The following is a 21,043-nucleotide window of genomic DNA, read 5'->3' on the forward strand; positions in this document are numbered from 1 at the left end:
GGCAGTTTTTACTATTTCAGGTATTTACAACTGACCGAGCTGAGCATCTGCGGTAAGCCAGGCGCGTACGCAGGGGGGGGGGGGGTTTCCCGTTGCCCGGAAACCCCCCAAATGTTCCAAACGAGCAACGTTTTTGGGCATTTCTTGTGGTAGGGCACTTGATCGATCTGGCAAGAATGCAAAACTTCAAAAGATCGTAACTCAGTCAAATCTCGCTCAAATCCAACGATCCAAATATCCAGGTCGAATAGAAAACTCTCAGCTGTCGGTTGAAACAATTTGCGAAGCGCTGCGAGCATTGTATCGTGAGATAAATCATTCGTAAGTTGAGCCGCGATCTCGGCAATTTCAAAAGCGCGCAGTGCGACTTGAGTATCGAGAATTTGAGATTTTCGTCGTGCTGATTTGCTCAAATTTGCAGGGGCTTCACTTGTGATATTTTCAAGAGTACACAGCAAAAAATCGAAACTCTCCGATCGAGAAAAACGAAATCAAAAAAAAAAGTATTCTTTTTAGACCAAAGAGTGGTATATTTGATAACATTTAATAATGATAGAAATATTACGATACTTCTCCAGACGTTTCGTTGTTCTGAACACCATCGTCAGTGGATAAAGATTCTTTATCCACTGACGATGTTATCAAATATACCACTCTTTGGTCTAAAAAGAATACTTTTTTTTGATATTACAATGAGCTGAGAGTGAATAATCAACGGCTTGTCCACCAACTTTTTAAAAACGAAATCGCGGGAGCAGGACGCGCTTGGGCCTGTTTGGGGCATTTTTCGCACCGGCGCTGCACTCTACCGCTATAGCCTATAGCGCTGGATATGTACATGACTGTACTGTGTCCTGGCTATCATGGTCGACCTCATTCTCTCCCTGGTACCTTTCCACTTCCAGGAAGCCCAAGATAATGAAGATTGAGTGAGTAGAACTGAAATTATGATCCAAACAACACGAAAAAATGCATAATTTTGAAAATTTCCTAGGGCTCTTTACTTGTAGAAAGGGTTAAAACTTTTAAAAACTCATTTGTTTGGGATTCGGTTGGAAACCCCCCTAGAGGTGACCCTGCGTACGCGCCTGGTAAGCTACACTATCAAATCAGCAGGACACTGTTACGGCCGGATTATTATAGCGGGTACACATAATTTCCTCAGCAGTGAACATGCGTTGATGGCCAACAGGTTAGTTGGTCCAGGGATGACCTGACCAACCGAATCCTCTTCCGGCGGGCCTGACCAATAACGAGAAAGTGCACTCCCCTCATGCATGTGATGATTGATTGAGGATTTAACGATCAACCTGACAACAGTCTGTATACACTGTATACACAATGCTAGTATACATGTTATGGTGCTATCTGAGAGCCTGACAGTCAACATGTCTCAAGGAAATCAGACACACACAAGTAGTTTTCACCATGAGAGGATAAACAGCAGCCTTTATGAACAGCACTCAACAACACACCACTACTATCGCACTCACTTCATAGCTGACTTTCGACGGCCAAACATTGTGATTGGCTCCTGCAAAGCAAACCAGAGAGTGGGAGCAACCCAAAAGCAATAGAACAAAGTGAGCAGGCATGGGTTATCAGCAGTGTGCCTGTCAGCCTGGTCAAAGTGAGCAGGCATGGGTTATCAGCAGTGTGCCTGTCAGCCTGGTCAAAGTGAGCAGGCATGGGTTATCAGCAGTGTGCCTGTCAGCCTGGTCAAAGTGAGCAGGCATGGGTTATCAGCAGTGTGCCTGTCAGCCTGGTCAAAGTGAGCAGACATGGGTTATCAGCAGTGTGCCTGTCAGCCTGGCCACTGTGTTCATACAGTCTTTTCCCCAAGGGTGGGCACTGAAAGTGCAAGTCAGTCTGGGTTTCACTTGCCACAACCACGGAATGCTAAGAGTACAACAAACTTACATCGTCCCACAATGATGCCTTTCCTTTCTCCTTCTTCTCCAGCTTTTCTTTCCTGCAATAAATAAACATCACGGACATGAAGGGGAAAGAATGAGGTGGGGAAAGAACTAGGAAATGTGGGCCTTCCAAAATGTCCTGGCCTCATACAGCATCTGTACGATGCACAATGATGCACAGTGTCAAGTGGCAAGGGACAAGGGACACGCTGTGACTCTTAGTGGTATGCTTCCATGCTCACCAGACAACTTCTTTAACTGACCAGGAAGGAGGGAGCACAAAATTCAGAAAAAAGGAAAACAAGTTCCCAGTTCGTGTAAGACTGATATCTCTGCATCAGTAGGAACGCCACCACCCTCTAGGATCAAGGTGCAGATGCAGTTCCTGAAGCGACGGGAGGTGGGTAGATCAGACCCACCACCAACTGATCAAAGACCGAAAGTCACATTCGCTGCCTCCATGAAACTAGGAGTCACTTAGCAAACGCCACCTTGCCAATCCGGTACCAATCACGACACAGAGTCACACAGCAAATGTCTTGCCAGTCCAGTAACAATTGACCTAGTGCCATTCCTTCACCAATCATACCTGGAGACATACTAGTATTGTCTGTACTAGTATATGTTTGACATGATTGCAATTACAGACATTAGAACAATACTACATGTAGTAACTTGTTAACATTCTAAAATAACATGAAAGCCATGTATCATGTTGTACAATCAAGAGAATTCCCTTGTGTGCATACATGTGTGTGTGTGTGTGTGTGTGTGTGTGTGTGTGTGTGTGTGTGTGTGTGTGTGCGTGTGCGTGTGTGTGCGTGCATGTGTGTGTGTGTGTGTGTGTGTGCGTGTGTGTGTGTGTGCCCATGTTCACGCATGTACCCGTATCTGCTCTGCCCTACCACTAAGCTATGGTGTAGTTGTCATCCAAACAGCAACCACTCGACATTTCCCTCAGACTTCGAAACTCGCACTTCCTGTGGATCCACACAAGCTGGTGGGACGCAGCCCTCACTGTAACCCACAAACTTCACGTACAAACTAGCACGCGAACCCCACCCCATATATAACCACTTTCACCATAATTCACATGCTTGAACACATTAGTAGTTTTTTAGTACATGGCACACATATAGAAGCGTGACATGGCAACTCCAGTGCTGTGTGCTGTGACAGTGAAACATGCAGTAGCAGCAACACATATGGCAGGTGACATTAACCTACTCTTTACGCTCCTTCCTTTTGTGTGCTCTTGTGTGGGCCCCGAGGAGCCGTGGCGACTCCAGGACTTGACTACAGAGCTTGCATGTGCAATCTTCCTGTAAAGCCAACAAAATACACATGCAAGAAAAGAACACAATGGCAGCTAAGATTTATCTAGTCATGTCTTACTCTTTGATGCCATGGCAAGAACTGGCAGGATGTCACTGTTGTTGAAAAACTGGTCCCAAAAAAATTCCAACGTTAGATGTTGGAAGTATTTGGTTGGACACACCCATTGCCAAAGTATTGAAAAGGACCGAACCAATTCTTACTGTACAACGTGCTGGCAGTACTGCCATGGTCCGATACAAATGAAACAGCGATGCCACACAGTCTACAAAAGAGCGGTTTGATAACAAAAGTCTACCGCAAAAAAAACCAGCAGGATCTCGCGCCATAAGACAAATTCAGTAGCAATAGGTGCAGGTAAGACATTCCACACAAGAATTAAAACATACCATGCGGTGTGCGGTCACATCAGCTCACTGCCACCTTCCTAACTCCTACATGACTTGCAAAGGAGTAATTTTGGCAATTGTCGGCAAAGTGCTCAATGCACAAAGTGCAGAACGTTTCACACGAAAAAGAGAAATACTGTAAAGTACCGTTGATCCGCCCCCTGTCGATTTTCTGCCTGTGAAGTGACTTCGGCGTGTACAACGAAATACGATGTTGAACCGACGCATGCATTGCTGTACACAATACGTGCGAGTGCAGGATGAAAATGTGCACAATCCAGCACATCGAGTCTGAACTTCCACACTGCTGTACATCGTACTGCGCTTGACAGCCTTGATCTAATTTCCGCCCCCTGCTGAAAACCCAACTGGGAAGCAACATGGTGTGTGCGTGTGTGGGGGGGATCAACGGTACTTTACAGGTCCAGTTTGGATTTGTCGTGACTCAAAGTTTCATGCCACTGCAATTATCAGACGACTGATAATAAAAACCTAAGACTAATCATTATGAATCAGATCATGCGTGATACTTGACGCCTAGATTGTCATTACTCTACGCGATACACGAATGAAGGCCAATATCACACAGATGTTATGGATGATATGAGGGATAAGTAATGGGATAATGTTGGCACTGACGTATGCTAAACCAGGCATGGTTGTGATGGATAAGTATAATATTAGCACTGATATTTGCCAAAACCAGTCATGACGGTGCCGGGTACTGTCCTTGCGCGGCAGTTGCGACTGGCTGCTACTTTTTCTACTATGTCACGCTAGGTGTGGAGTTTTTTTATGTAATATTTGTTTTCATGGTGGCATTTTGAGCCTGAACAGAAGAAACGAACTAGTGTCAAAATGCGCCAAGTATCGCGCATGATCTGATTCATAATGATTAGTCTTAGGTTTTTATTATCAGTCGTCTGATGATTGCAGTGGCATGAAACTTTGAGTCACGACAAATCCAAACTGGACCTATTTCTCTTTTTCGTGTCCTACATGACTTGTATACCTCACACTTATTTTTCACACTAAGCACTAAGGTACTAAAACAGGCAAGTTACACAGACACACTAAGCACTAAGCACCAAACAGGCAGGTCGTTTCGTAATGTGAAGAATCCAACTCACCGCTGTGAACTCATAGCACACTTTGACATGATACTTGATAGCTGTCAATGATCGTAGCCTGGCTTCGCAGTTCTAGGGTACATCCAAAAAACATAAGCAAACAAACAGCATTACATACTGTTTGCATGTGTATAGTATGTGCACTTTTGATAACATTTGTCAAATACCGGTATGTATAGAAGACATCCCAACAGTACGCTTGTACACGTTCGTGAAATATAAGGCTTATAAGCCGATATATAACCAAGGCGATGTTCGCATGCCTAAGGCATTGATGATAGCGACTTCGGCTACGATTATAAGAAGGTTGGACGGTAGCAACACTCGAGCTCGCAATTTTCCTGCTAAGAGAAATAAACTGATCATGTGCATATTGAAGGCCTATAGTTGATTCTCTAAGTGGACAACACTGAAAAATAATCAATTCAATAGACCAAACTTGTAAGAGAGAACTGCTAAATGTGGCAGGTTGTCAGGCTTGGTGACTGTGATGCACCCCTGACGTTGTTACATAATGCATAACAACTCTGCATGCATGCATGCTGTACAATTGTGTTGCTTTGGCATATCATGGTTGCTGTTTCGTTCCCTTGTACGCAGCTGATGTGTCTACCCGAACTATGCATCACAGTGATATTAAAATGACCTGACACAAGTAACAGTGAACAATACACGGATACGACAGGTTCATAACTGCACATCTGCACGCATGCATGTCTACACTGCTCTAGTGCTCCACTGTTCTATACAATCATCATGTCGTACAGACTGGGATACCTAGTATAGGAGAGGGTCTGCTTGGAAAGTCAGTAATCCTACACTGCAACACTTCTAAGTGGGATATACCAACAAGCAAACAAACGTCCAATAGCCATAACCCACTCAACAGTGTGGCCGAACAGCAAGTCCAGTGAGTCTGATGAGGTACACGGGCATGCACACACACATGCACACACGCGCGCGCGCGCACACACACACACACACACACACACACACACACGCACGCACGCACGCACACCCACACAGACACACACATTCAGGACAACCTACAGGAGTCAAGCACTTAATCGCCCCGCTTTCCGTAAGCTCGCTTTTCCAAAATGTCATCTGCTCAGTAGTGAACTGCAGGAGTAGAGTGCACCATCACACAGCACACAACAACAGACAGTGCACAAACCACAGCACAACAAACAGCACAAAATGGCAAGTCGAGCAAAGCCGTACTGGTAGTAAACAATCACCGTCTAATCTAAGGCATCTATGCCGATAAGATCATGCATGTGGATGATAAGCAAAGATGGTACATCGGCATCAGGTTGGGTACCTTTCTGACACAGCATACAGCCAGACCTCGCTGAGCAGCGCATGCTGTTTTTCCACTCTCTATTCACACTATCTAACTAATAGCAACTAATTAACGTGCATGATAATTATGTACAACTGTTCACATGAAGCTATGATACAATCTGTACAACTACTCGTGCAACTACTCTACACATTGCTGAAATTCACGTATGCACGCACGCACCAAATCCGTATATTCTGGGTGCACAAATTTCAGTTCTCTCCGAAATTCAGTTTCCTAGTGCAGGGAAAGTGTGGCGTTCGATTTCCACAGTGCACATATGAAGCTGCATGATGTAAAGAAGGCAGCGCACTGAGCAACTGGGCCATTAACATTTTTTTTTAAACAGATCACAGTTGCACGTTCTGGTGATGAAATCTTGGTAACGTTAGCACGACTACAAGCAATCGTACCTCGTCTGTCGGGCCCTTGCCCCTGCCATCAACAACCTTCACTTCAACACCTTCATCAGAGTCGTTTCCAGCATCTCTGGCGGCAGCGCGTGCCTTTGCTAAAGTGGCCTGAGTAGATGAACCTAATTTCTAAAAGAGCAAGCACAACACCCCAGTGACAACAAACCACACTACAGTCATTCATTCGTTACAAAAACAACTCCCTGTAAAAAAAACCAAGACACTTTAGGATTGCCTCAGCCACCTCTCAAGCACCAGCATCTCATAATAATAATGACAGTTCGCATTTCACTCATTGCATGAGGTCAACGCATCTGTTAACAATTTCGAGCCAAGCAGCTCTATCAGAAGCAGATTGCACAGCATCCAGAAGCGACAGATTAATGCATTGTAAGTCTTTCTTGACAACGTCGATCCATCTCAGACGTGGTCGTCCTCGGCATCTCATGCCTTGCAGATAATATTATGGTCGTTTGGTAGGGTCATGTGACTCCATTACAGCAGCTCTCACACAACGACATACAACAGGACTACCACTGGACTACCACTGCCACTGCACTACCACTGCCACTGTCGCTACCCTCCAGATATTATACGGTTATCTCGGTGGTGGCACCTGTCCGTACCAGTACTTCCCTTTCTTTTCCTTTCATCGCTTCCTTGTACTGGTAGCCATGGTTGGCTATAAAAGCCCTGCAATCCTGCAACTGCCACACAAGTGCCAAGTGGAAATTGACTGCCCCCAGACATGACTTGATTGTATTGTTTGGAATACAAATTGTAAAATACAAATGTTGGGCGTGTGAAAGGACAGTGTGGCATGCCGATATAGCACAGTAAGAATACCCTTCTTACCCTTCTTTGCACTTCGCAATTAATGTAGTGGTACTTCGCCTCCGAGACAGTAGCAAATTCCAAATCGCAGTTCTGAAACGAGAAGCAACATCAGAATAACACCGGTATATGACTGTATGTCTGATATGATGTCTGGCGGCTATATTTTCGAGTGATTGAGGTGAAAGGGGACCGATCTACACATAGTGTTTCTGTCTCCGGTAGCGGGTGAGGTCCTGCGGGAGGGAGAATCGTTCGCTACATAGGCTGCATTGGATGGGCAGATTAGTCCTCTGGTCCCTTCACAGTGGTTTGCCTCGAGTACAATTATGGTGGTTAAAGCCAGTCTGACTCTTCAAGCAGTGATCACAGGTCGAACAATGGTGCTGGCAGCAGTCCAGATTCGTTATTCACGCACGCACGCACGCACGCACACACACACACACACACACACACACACACACACACACACACACACACACATTAGATGACATTGCAAGCTTGTAAATCTCACCTCATAGCTGCACTTGATATGTTCCCCACTACCCACTGCTGTACGCCAGTTTCTTATACGCTCCTTCTCGTCAATCTCATCAGTGTTAACCTTCAAGAGGAACAATGAAAGGCAGACAAGCAAAGGAAACCAAAACGAAAGTGAAGCAACCATAAGCAATCAGTACATCCAGATTTACCTCACTACTGGTATCTGATGATCGCCTCATGCTTGAAATTCTGAGTTAACGAATTATTCATCCTCTCCTACTAGTCTTGTTGTATGTACACATATCACAATACGATGGAATTGGTGGAAAGTGTGGAATAAAAAAATGGCAAAGGCCATCAGTGCCAATACTGAACTGAGCTCACAACTCAGAAGGGACAAAGCAATAACGTGACTAAGCACCAGCATAAGAAGGAACAACAACAACAACAACAACAACAACAAACACTCAAGCTCTATACTAGTTGTCACCAGCAGGTGAGATAAGGCAAATCAGCGCAAGCAATGTTAAACCCAATCAACACAACATGTGTCAATCCAGCAGAGCCAAGTCAGCAGCAGGGCCTTCCTTCCTTCTTCCACTGCCATGACTGGCTATGTGGCCCCATAAGGGTCAGACCAGGAGACGTATTGTCCACTGGGTGGGGAACATCAGGCTTAGCTCGCGCGGGCTGCGAGAACAGCGTTAGACTTCTGCCTCGCAATATTCCGTGGCCGACGAAAACTGCGCGCACAGGTGCCACAGATGAGGGGCTTCGCCACAGGCTCCATGCGGGACTGGACAATAGCGTCGACAACGTCACAGCAGGTGACCCACCATCCCTGTCGATCTTGGACGATGTCACCAAGCTGCTCCAGGGCATACACATACCCTCTCACATCATGCTCATGTAAAGTAAATAACATACTTGGGACTACTACCCACTCTATGTTGACTGGTTCTGTCATGGAGAAGCGAGGAGCTCCAGAGACATGTCTCAAACCTCCTTGTATTTACATGAATAAAAACGTTTCTACCGCTAAGTGGAGAAAGACGGTTGGGAGACCTGAAACAGCGAATACAGTCAACTTCGCTAATAACGACTGCGGATATAACGACAATTCGCGAATAACGACAGAATTTTCATGCCCAGAGCAAAGTCCCATCCCACTGTAATACATACATGTACATGTATAATGAGACTTCGGGTATAACGACACTTCGCGAATAAGGACACCTTTTTGATGCCCCGCCGAGTGTCGTTATAAGCGAAGTTGACTGTACACATTTTCACATAGCCTACATAAAATGTTCTGTGAATAACGTTACAACTGCCATGTACCACTGACCTTCTTGTGCTGGGCCGAGGTGTGCGCATCAAGTTCCCGTCTATACATATACCACATTTGACAATCAGAGCAAGTGTAGCCAGCGACCTGAAAATATCCATTTGCCAGCAGCACCACCACCACCATTACCACCAACAGCACCAGCACCAGCACCACAACCACCACCAGAAACACAGCAGAATCACAGCTTAGACTACAAACAACACACCATACAGAGATAACTAGCAAGTCAACAGATCAGCTGAACACTGAATAGTCTGTCTAACAGGGACGGTATGCAGCAGTGAGAACAGGTCTGGCCGCGTGTGAACAAGCAGTGGTGACAGTGGTGCTCACTACTGACCTTCGAACTGGTGTGGCTGCAGTAGGGATTGCATGTCTTGTAGTGCACTGCCAGCAATAGATACGATGATAGCCAGACACCGCACTGGCGACACTTGACTTTTATCGCTTGTGTCAATGATTTCCTACAAATACAAAAAGAGAATGATCACACAAAGATCAACACGCTAAAGCTCACACCAGGATTGCGAAACATTCCAGAGGAAAGGCACTCGTGCATAGTAGATACAAGAGAGTGTGTGACACAGGACTAGCAGTGAGGTGTAACACTGGTCAATCACTACAGTATAACACTGGTCCAACACCGGTTGAACACTGGTGTAGCACTGGTGTAATACTGGTGTAGCACTGGAGTAATACTGGTGTAGCACTGGTGTAATACTGGTGTAGCACTGGAGTAATACTGGTGTAGCACTGGTGTAATACTGGTGTAGCACTGGAGTAATACTGGTGTAGCACTGGAGTAATACTGGTGTAGCACTGGTGTAATACTGGTGTAGCACTGGAGTAATACTGGTGTAGCATTGGAGTAATACTGGTGTAGCATTGGAGTAACACTGGTGTAGCATTGGAGTAATACTGGTGTAGCATTGGAGTAATACTGGTGTAGCATTGGAGTAATACTGGTGTAGCATTGGAGTAATACTGGTGTAGCATTGGAGTAATACTGGTGTAGCATTGGAGTAATACTGGTGTAGCATTGGAGTAATACTGGTGTAGCATTGGAGTAATACTGGTGTAGCACTGGTGTAACACTGGTGTAGCACTGGAGTAAAGCTGTGTTCACAACTGGCGCGTGTACGCGTGCAACCACGCGTTTGTGCGTATTTTTGCTGGCTTTTGGGGCGCCATGCGTACGGAAACGCGCCGAAATGGAACTTCCAACATGTTGGAATTTTCAGCGCGTATCAGGCGCGTACCAGGGTACATGCCAGTCACTTTGACTGGCGGGGTCAACAAATTAGTACTCGAAGGTGTCGCACGCGCTAAATACGACTCGGATTGCTGTTTTTCGTGAAAGCTTGAGCGCGCGTTTGGGCACGCATGAACCGCAAGCGTACCGCGTCCACGCGCCAGTTGGGAACACAGCTTAACACTGAAAACAAAGATGCAGCATTGATCGACATACAATTTAGTAGGTGACCAGGAACAAATAACCTCGGTGCTGAGGGAAACCAGATCAAGGAGACGCGGTGCCTGCAACACAGAATCACAGAATCACAGAATCACACACACACACACACACACACACACACACACACACTGTACTTGTTGCTCACTGCCAAAACTGGCCACGTGAGTCCCCCCGGGAGAGGGGAGAGAGATTCAAAAGGAATCTTGGAAAGATGACTCAATTGGTTATTGAACCGCCCAACGGCTGACACCCCCTGAAATCCCCAAAACTCTGGGTGGATTTGAAAATGATCCCACTTATGGGCTCACCACACCTCAGTAAGTGGGTGAGGACAAGGTGCAGAAAAAGGATTGACGGCATCAGGGTATCCGTCCCGGGATCCAACTGCAGTTACCCCTGCCCCCAGTGAAGGTAATACTTGCTACTAGTGTGAGTGGCTAAATCAGAGTGGACCTGATAAAAGCTTCACTAGCACCATTGATTACACAAGAGTTAATCTAGCCAGAAGCAGTCCATGGTTAACAGGTATGTATACTTCAAATAGAAAGTATATGAACCCTGGAACCAACAAAGGTGGCAGGTACAACATTATACCTTCAAGCAGCCGAGCCTGTTGGCAACAGACCCAACACAATCAGGCATAAGTGTACCTACCAACCGAACTAGCTGGCACACACACACACACACACACACACACACACACACACACACACACACACACACACACACACACATACACATACACACACATGCACACAGCATTATTACACATACATGTACTGTGATATCAGATGGCTCCCACTGGTCCGAAGGACAGCTGCTTAACATTCTGCCCCCTTTCAAAATTGAATGTGCCACTGTGCAGTGCATGGCTTGAGTGATCAGCACCCCTGTTTCCCTTCCTGCATGATGAATTTCCTTCCTGCGTGTAGGCACTAGAGAATAGGCCACCACTGTGCTGGTTCATTGCTACTGTTGAGTAAAAGTGGCAATAGGCATACGCTATCATGCCCTACTCCATGTGGAAAGCGATGCATATCTTGTAGAACTAAGTAATGCACACGTTTTCTCAGCCATCCCTCTTCAATTTCAAGCTAGCCACAACAATGGCCTACCACATCACTTGGACGTGTCCAGCAGGGACCATGACCACTTGGCGGTGGCTTCGTAGCAGCAATCAGTGCTTTCTGACGCTGTGATGATACAAGATGGGCAAAAAACAATTCCAAGTACAAACAAGTTCTCAGTGTACCCTGGACTGTCAATAAAACAGGACATAGAGATACATTTCGAGAAAACTTCCCACCATTCAGATAAGTATCCATTTCTAATCCCTCTCTCTTTCCAGCAGCAACTTGTGAATTATTCTACAAGTTGAACTCGGATACTGAGCCAAAGTAAAATGTAAAAAGTAATGGGGCTGCACATGGATACGAGTTGTGAGTAACTGTCCACCGCTGTACCTAGGTAACATACAGTCAGAAAGTGTGACAACTAGGCACAAAACTGACAGATAACTATGGCATTCAGCGAACTGACACCTAGCTCCAGCTCATCTCCGATACGCAAACCAACAGCAGACCATAACCCGTATACATGTGTCCCTTTATTTCTTACATTTGCTATTGGTTCAGTAACCATAAACCTTCCGAGTTGGAAGGCTGTTGGTTTGCGCATTGGAGATGAGTTGGAGCTAGGTGTCAGATCGCTGACTATGTCAATAATCTGTCAATTTTGTGCCTAGTTGTCACTCGTTCTGACTGTATACCGGTACTAGTGTTATCTAGTTACAGTGGCGGGCAGTTACTCATAACTCGTATCCACGTGCCCCTTTCCTTGTACCTTTTTTTAAAGTTCTCACATTCCACAAGTCTGTGTTCTAAACATCAGCAAAAATACGGCTTGCTGATGATAGCTATCTGTTGGTAGGTGAACCCCTGAGAATAATGGCAACTGGTCTTACAAAGACAGACAGGGGCCAAACAAGGCACTGGCCACTGAATGGTCCCACTATGCTCCCACTATGCCCCTGATGCATGATTCTTCCAAAGGAAAGAAACCTGCAATTACCAAACACACAACTCCGAAATTTATCTGGAGATGACGGACAAACAGTAGGCAAATGGAGGTGAAGCACAGCAAGCGTACAACAGTGCCACCAAGTACATTTAGCAGTGTAGATGAGAATGTGACCAAGGTCTACAGTTGGATGCTCTGGGGCTTGATGAAGATGAGTGTAATAATAAAACATTTAGGAGTGAAACGAGAACACTTTCTGACTTCTAAATAACGATTGGCTATCAGTTCTCCTTCATTGCTTCTTCCACAGATAAAAGCAGCAGACCAGAAGTTGAAACCATGCACAGAACTGCAAAATTGATCCTGTGGAGAAGAGACCAATGTCCTATGCCATCATCCCTTTAATCGAATGCGACTACTACTCTACACATTGTGAGTGTCACACACGCACGCGCACCCGCACGCACGCACGCACACACACACACACACACACACACACACACACACACACTGACCTCGCATATCGGTCAATCATTCGCGTATTTTTGGCAGTGTCAATATATTGACACTGCCAAAAATAAGTCTGTACACATTACCAGACAGATATCCTGTACAAACTGGGCTTGCATGCTTTTTCACGTACAACATACAACTTGTTCATAATTATAAAGCATGTTCCATATAGGCATTCATCCATATTGGAATTCAGGCCCACATTATTACACATATGTCATAACAGAATTGCAGCACTTCCAAATTAGGAACTCCCAATGCTCTTGGGGCCCCTAGCATTTTGGCGGCCTACTTGTATCTATGTATAATTTAGTGCCACTCTCGCCTGCATAAATTCTGTTGTGTTTTTACATTTCTCTTCACTCTGATGAGCTGCCTTAGACAGCGAAACCGGTCAGTCCTTTAAAAAAGATTTTGTAAAATCGAAATATGTGTTCTGTGAAACCACTTGTGTCGGGGATGTTTCCCTATTCAATCCGTATGTCAGCACCTTTAAAGCCATGGCCTTATATTCGAAACACCGCTGCTTTCCTAGATATTTTACATGCAAAATGACTCACCCACTACGCCATGCCATAAAAGTCAAAGTCCACACAGAAATTTCAATCTAAATCTACTTGTTCACCCTTGATGCTGGGCTGTAAGTTTGTTAGCATAGTACTTATTCCTTCATTTTTGCAAAACATATTTTAAATGTCATTTCATTTATGAAGCCCATGGCTTTATAACTGAGACTGGCTTTATAATCGAATATACCGCCATGGCTTTAAAGGTGCGGACATACGGTACATGTAATCATGTACGCCGTATGCATAATCGAGCAATCACAACTTTTCGAATAATCAATCTGTTAGCTTGCACCGATTTCTATTTCCATCATCTCACCCCTACAATGTAGTATAATTACTTGGAAGTATCACATGAATTATTAGGAGATATTAGTTGTGAAGAGCCTGAAGGTAGTTCTGTTCTTCAGCCTAAAAGAATATTTGCCTCGAGAAAGCTATTTAAAAAAATATATAATATTTTAACTATTCCATCACCAAGAGGCTGATGGACTCCATTTGCAACTGCATCAGCGCCTCACCTCCTTGAAAACGCGACAGGTCTTGAAATGATATATCATACCAGGAACAGTGGTCAGTGACACTGTGCATCCCTATCATGCAGGCACGCAAACAATAAACAAGCACTGGTTTGAGGGAAAGACACAAACAAGCACATAGCAGACACACCATGATCATCAATCAGAGATGCCGCTGGTCAAGCTTAGAATTCCAGACATATGACTCGAAACATCATAATTGAGGTAGGCTGTCAATACTTTCCTCGCCGCCTTTCCTCCCCAGCAATGCTAGGTATTTCCCGGGTACTTGTTTTAGTGCCAGGTACTCATCCTGGTCGAGTGGACCCAGGATTGGTCGAAAAAACGCAAGCCCAAACGTTACGGGATTCGAACTCACAACTGCATTCATACATCAGACAAGTACACTAACCACTGGACTAAAGACTAAGGACCCGTTTAGCGGAAAAAAGTCTGGACTTATTTGCCTCGGGTTCAATATTCACCCATTTACAAGACGGAGGTATATGGCAATCTGGTGCTCAATTCAGGTGAATGATCGTGTGTTCTGCGGGTATTTTTTTAATTGCACTTGAACACAGTGGTAAATATTTGAGAACGATAACATTTGGATCAAGGAGTGTCTATTCACATTCCTGCTGCTTTTCCAGCTGTCCCTTGTTTTCGAAAAGGCGAAGCTTTCACTGAACGCAAAATCAAAAGAAAAAAATGCCAGAACAGAAATAAAAGAGGTGCACTGTCCGTAATGAAATCCTTCAGGTTCAGGCTCAAGAGGGAAAAGCGAAAAATACGAAGAAAAGATTGTTTATTTTCTTCGCCGTTTACATGAGACAATAAGCCCTGGGCGTACAATACGCTTGGGGGCCTGGGGTAGGGATAACATTAGTTCAGCCCAGGGCGAACTAAATAAGCCCACCACATCCTACACTGGAGAATAGGAGTCGGTTTAGCACACGTGCACGCACATACACCCACACCCACGCACACACTCAAATACACACACGCACGCACGCCTCAGACCTCAGACTTGCCCATCGCGGTAGCGATGATAGCGAACAGCTATGTTAGACATGGCAACTTGTGCTGGGACTACACCATTCAACAGCTTGCAAGGCTGATGAATTGACCGCCACTAATTTTTAGCCTGGTATCCACCACACAGCTGATTGAAGTGGATTTTATTCTGGCCAGTGAATCCCTATTTTTCATTTTTTCATTTTTTCTATTATTTCATTCTTTTTTCCTTTTTCGACGCACACCACACCACATACTCCGGCATACACTGGCTGTTGGTAACCACTCAGGAGAATGAAACGCACGCACGCACGCCCACACACACGCCCACACACACACACACTACTACTACTACTACTACTACTACTATTGACAGCTGCCAGAAATGGCCACGCCGCTCCCCAAAGGGAGGTACTGTCAGAGAGGTTAGGGGAGAGGTAGGCAGTGCTTCAAATGGCGCTCCAGGTCCTGTCGCCTCCGAAACTGGCGTTGACTACAGACTCGGCAATGATGTTCAAAGTGCTGGCGATCAGTCACTGTAGGGCGCTTCGGGCGGGGTCCACAGCGATGGCGCTTGAGGCCAGCAGTAGACTTGAAAGTACGCTGGCAGGCAGTACACACCGGGACCTCGGCAACAGGAGGAGCATCAAAAGGCGGTCGGTCGTCACAGTTGTCACTCCCTAGGCACTTATGCACTGCAAGCCCACCCCTGCTCCGGAGCCATCTACTGCAGGCAGGACACTGCACCGACCCAGGCTGCTGTGATACGGGGAGCTGTCGGACTGCTGCGCACTTGTGCCGGGCCATGTCGGCGTGCCGACGAAACAGGCGGCCGCAAACGTGGCACACAATCGTCTTCGGGGCAGGCTCCTTCACCCCCGCTGCTGCCGACACTATGTCACGCCACTCTCCGCGATCGTTGGCTGATTGGAACCAATTGTGCACACCGGCCACAGTCAGATCAGCCTGGACAACGTCCTTCCAGCGATGTCGGGGGCCGCAAAACGGGCGGGTTCGTGGAAGATGAGCGAAGAGCAACTGCTTGGGTAACCGTTTAACAATCGGTTACCCAAGCACACACACACACACACACACACACACACACACACACAGTCCATCAAGTTCATATCAGCAGGAGTGGTTTGCACATAGCGCATGGCTAGTAAACCTGGTGAGGTTAGGCACATATTTGCATAGTAGCATTCAGGATGGAAATCAAACAGAGAACTTGCGACTATGTACATGCACATGTATAGCGTACCTCATGTTCACAAGGAATGGCACCCTTCTCTGCTACTAACGTCCGCCACCTCTCTTTGCGTTGCTGTTCTTCCGTCTCTTTCTTTTTGGGGGTCTGCGACTCCTTAGGAGGGTCCTTCTTGCTTGCCTGCACAAAACAAACCCAGGTGACATAGCAGCCAGGTTAATTCCAAGCACACAAGCCAATATACCGTACTCACTTGATTAGAAGCCCCTCTCGAATAAAAGCTCCTCTTGAATAATAGCCCCCCCCCCCCCCCCCCCCCTACAAGGACTGTTTGAAAAAATACAAGCCCCTCTCGAACAGAAGCCCGGATTACTATTCGCAAAGTATGGGGTGACCAGGTAGTGCAATGTACGAAGGTCAAGTGTGCAAAAAACATCTCGTGGATGTTCATATTGGTACATGTCCTGGTCGACGTAGTGTGTGCAAATTAACTCGCGGCCGAGTTGCTGTGAATATGAAAGTTTTAGAGATTCGATTGGAATACTGGTATGGAATGAAACAATAAAAGCCCCTCTTGAATAGAAGCCTCCTCAAAATTGGTATTGAAAAAATAGAAGCCCCCCCCCCGGCTTCTAATCGAGTAAACACAATAAAACCTGTGTGTTGCCGGACCTTGTACCAAGTGGAATCCTGCATTGCCCGGATAAATTGTCATGCACCAAAGTGCTGTGCATCAAACGTGCAGCCCTGGATCGAGCGGAATCCTGTCATATCAGGACAGTTTCCGCTGCACCAAGGGCGTCCGGTTACAGGCCAGGTTTCACTGCACAGTACTTCAAAGTAGAGATTAAAGAGGAAGACAACATAATAATTACTGCAATACTGGCGCTAAAACTAGCCGCTTTACAGTAACATCATAGAACAATGGGCACTACGGCACTACAATGGGCACTACAATGGGCACTACGGCACTACAATGGGCACTACGGCACTACAATGGGCACTACGGCACTACGGCACTACAATGTGAAAACAGTGACACCTTCCGTACATACATCCTTTGTGCACACAGTTCAGGTTTCAGCTTGACAATGCACATCGCCTCGAGCAGAGCCAGGTAGGCACGGTACCGGCGGATAATGCTAGCATAATAACTAGCATAATGACCCATGTGGGGAAGACTGGCACTGCCCTAGCATAAAGTCTCCAACTGTGACCTTGTCTAGCACAATCGATGTGTGAAACTACCACTACGTCCAGTCTGTTGGCACCACCGTGAAAAGTAGCGCTATTTTTAGAGCGTAGAGAGACACACTGCTGCTCCCTGCGACGCTGGCAGTCCTCTGTACTGATGTAATGAAAGTGTAAGCCGGATGCCACTGTTGCCAGTAGCGTGTTTGCTTCATTTACGAAGTTGTTCAAACTGACTTGTACTTGGAGCATAGTGCATCCGATTTGCAAATTTGATTCGCAAATTTACAATGCTTGTCTTCAAGTTCAACGATACGGCGAGTCTTTTCCAAGTAACAACGTTAGTTTGTAATTAATTTGGCCTTCAGCTTTAACATGTTGACAGTGAAATAAATTCAAATAACATTATAAAAGTGGTGAGTCCTTCGCTAGAAGTGAGCAAACTAGTTGTACTGTCGTAGCTTGTTGTTATTTGTTGGTCCGATGGCAGCCACGGGAGGCGGAGGCCCTGGTTTTGAAACAGAAGATGAGAGCAGTGAGAGTGATGGCTTTGTTAGTGGAGAGGAAAGCGCTGACTTGGTAAAGAATGCAGCAGCCGACAGTCTTCCAGCAGCACAACCAGCTGCTATTGCCGGCAAAAGGTCGTTTGCAAGAAGTGGAAAGTCGAGCAACTCGAGCCAGAATACCGAGGCAAAGCGCGTGAGAGTGTCGGGTGGGGAATCCACCGCAGCTCCTCGCCACACCACCCACGATCGGATTGCAGGCCAAAAAAACGAAGGTGGGGCACTTGGAAGAGATGGAGTGCTTGGGAAAGACAGGGTGCCCTAGCAGGATAACAATAGTATGAGTAATACTACTGTGATAGTGTTAGTTCACAAAAGTTCAACATGTCCTTACATCACTCGGCTTCTTCGCTGAGCTCCTTTGCTTCCTAAATACATGCCAAGACAAAGAACAACAACACAACAACAACAACAACAACAACAACAACAACAACAACAACAACAACAACAACAACAACAACAACAACAACAACAACAGCAACAACAGCAACAACAGCAACAACAGCAACAACAGCAACAACAATAACAGCAACAACACTTCGTAAGAATAAAGATTTGAAAAAATATATAGTGCAGTGAGAAAGGTGTTGCATCAACTAACACATACATGTAGATTTACACTGTACCAGGGCTGATAGTATAACATCAAGCATTTTTGTCACGCATGCGTTGGTCAGTGTCGTGCAATGTTATCGCATGAGCGGATTGTCAAGTAACTGGTGGTGTTAGTGGGCATTACAGCGTGCCTAATTACTTGTAGTTCCTTGGTCCTTTTCTTTTCTATAAAATTAATAATAATTCATCCTTGGCTCTCTATCCGACTCCATGGTCGTGCGCGTGTGTTGATGATTTTATGTGTAGCTTTGTGTAGGTTCACTTTCATGCACACACACACACACACACACACACACACACATGCAACCAGGTTTTTTCTTTCTTACCAACAATTAATTTTAAATATGCAACCGGTGCGATAACTGGACCTGAGTACTTTTTTGAGGACCTTGCAAATCTTGTTCTAGTCATCGGACCTCAGATGTACAGTGCCTGGCCTACGAGAGAGCTTGGAAGCTCAGGGCCCTACGCTATTCTTTTTTGCCTAGCTCATCGTGCATGTTCTTAGAACTGATGGAAATGTTTTTTCCATTGATTGGCTATTTTCGCATCGAAAGAAATAAACTTTCTCTTTGGTCCCAACTTCGTTGCGGTCTTATAGTGTTTTACGTCGACCATGACGGCTACAATGCCCAACCATACCACAACGAACTGATCGGCTACATCATTGTATTGCAAAAAGTTTCCATCTGTTCGAGTACTGTAACATGCATGATGAGCTAGGCAAAAAGCATAGCGTAGGGCTATGAGCGAAAGAAATAAACGTTCTCTTTGCGTTCGAGGGTAATACGACACCGTCTACCACCTTGATGACGTAGGCAAAAAAAGCATAGGGATGTTATAAATTTTTCATTTCTCCTATTTTTTTCGCTCAAGTGGGTACTCACAGCTCGGAGTGAGAATAACAAAGATGCAGTTTACAGGGTTATGGGCCGTTACACGCCCGATTGGTTGAGAGACTAACCTCCCCCCCCCCCCCTGACTCACTTGTGAGGTCTGCATTCGCCACTAAGGTGAACAGGCATAGTGGTGGCCTGCGGATGCGAAGGCTAGTTTGTGTGTTTCTCTGAACATTCAAGCGATGCCGACGCGGATCCCGCGAATATTATTTCTTTTTTTCAAGACATAACCTAGGATTCGAACCCGCACCATCGCCCTGCATGCATTCCCCCAATACACTTCGCATACATACTCATTCTTCCAAGTTGCTTCACGGTATGACCTGCATTTGAAAGCCCTATTCGAATATTGTGACCAGCTGTCTTTGATGGTACGGTGCGGGACAGGTATGGGATAGCGCCAGGCATGCCGACGGCACAAACACACAAACACGGAATTGAAGTTGTGTGGACCCTGGCTAGCGCCAGACGCTACTGAAGTAATGTCTTTTGCATAGCTACAGGAATTAAGTGCAGATGATGTCCCTGGAGCTACGTTATACTGAACAGTTTCACTGTATTCAATGACAATGATTCAACTGATGAATGTCAATAGAAAACGTTCGCTCTGGAAAGTATAACTCCGACTCTCAAGTCTCAACACGTTGCGATATTGTCTGAATAGTCTCTAATGACTGCATGTACACTCATTTACCTCTATTTTAATATAACACTTGGCTACACCATTATTTCTTTAAAAAGCAGTACTCACTTGGACGGTGTGGGTTGGTCCGAGGCTTTAGGCATTGCGGAATAGTGCTAGAAATCGGCTCTACTGCAGTCAGATATGAGCAGTCCACCTAACTCTTTTTCTGCTCAAACCAATATCCAGCATTCCTATTGACCAAAAGCAATGATGGATGACACCAAACCAGTCATGGCTAGGCATGCAATCTAAAATTTTGCCCGAAAAAGAGGCTTGCTACTGTGAAACGACGAGATTGAGTGGAAAAATAACAGTCGTACTGTACACGGCTCGTCTGCTTGCGCTGAACGTAAGCTACTGCTCATGAGTGATCACCTCGTAGATCTACGAGTCTTTCCCGGATCGGAGTCCTTTCATCCAGCAAGAAGAGCACAATTCATTTGATAGATTTGAAAAGTGAAATTTTAATTGATTTTCGTAATAATCTTGTCACTGTTTTGTATTTTATGACGTATCGATATATCGGCTATAATAAGCGCAAATATTACACACACGCAGTCACGCACGCGCCACGCGCGTGTAA

At 45.6% G+C, this 21,043-nt stretch overlaps 1 protein-coding gene across 1 annotated transcript in view; it reads right to left on the reverse strand.

The window, feature by feature from the left end:
• LOC135821164 (uncharacterized) overlaps nucleotides 1-20,917 on the reverse strand; it is a gene marked incomplete in the record, with an annotated part of 55,341 nt that extends 34,424 nt beyond the window's left edge. Inside the window, 16 exon segments of the mRNA XM_065334237.1 lie at nucleotides 1,494-1,534; nucleotides 1,921-1,972; nucleotides 3,144-3,238; nucleotides 4,771-4,842; nucleotides 5,821-5,892; nucleotides 6,529-6,657; nucleotides 7,384-7,455; nucleotides 7,877-7,966; nucleotides 9,194-9,280; nucleotides 9,537-9,660; nucleotides 10,665-10,732; nucleotides 11,786-11,863; nucleotides 14,290-14,361; nucleotides 16,562-16,687; nucleotides 18,596-18,629; nucleotides 20,527-20,917. Of these exon segments, the coding sequence (XP_065190309.1) occupies nucleotides 1,494-1,534; nucleotides 1,921-1,972; nucleotides 3,144-3,238; nucleotides 4,771-4,842; nucleotides 5,821-5,892; nucleotides 6,529-6,657; nucleotides 7,384-7,455; nucleotides 7,877-7,966; nucleotides 9,194-9,280; nucleotides 9,537-9,660; nucleotides 10,665-10,732; nucleotides 11,786-11,863; nucleotides 14,290-14,361; nucleotides 16,562-16,687; nucleotides 18,596-18,629; nucleotides 20,527-20,561 (1,247 nt within the window).
• Between the last annotated feature and the right edge of the window lie 126 nt (nucleotides 20,918-21,043).

This window comes from Sycon ciliatum, chromosome 1, assembly GCF_964019385.1.
Source record: "Sycon ciliatum chromosome 1, ocSycCili1.1, whole genome shotgun sequence".
Classification (NCBI taxonomy): domain Eukaryota; kingdom Metazoa; phylum Porifera; class Calcarea; order Leucosolenida; family Sycettidae; genus Sycon; species Sycon ciliatum.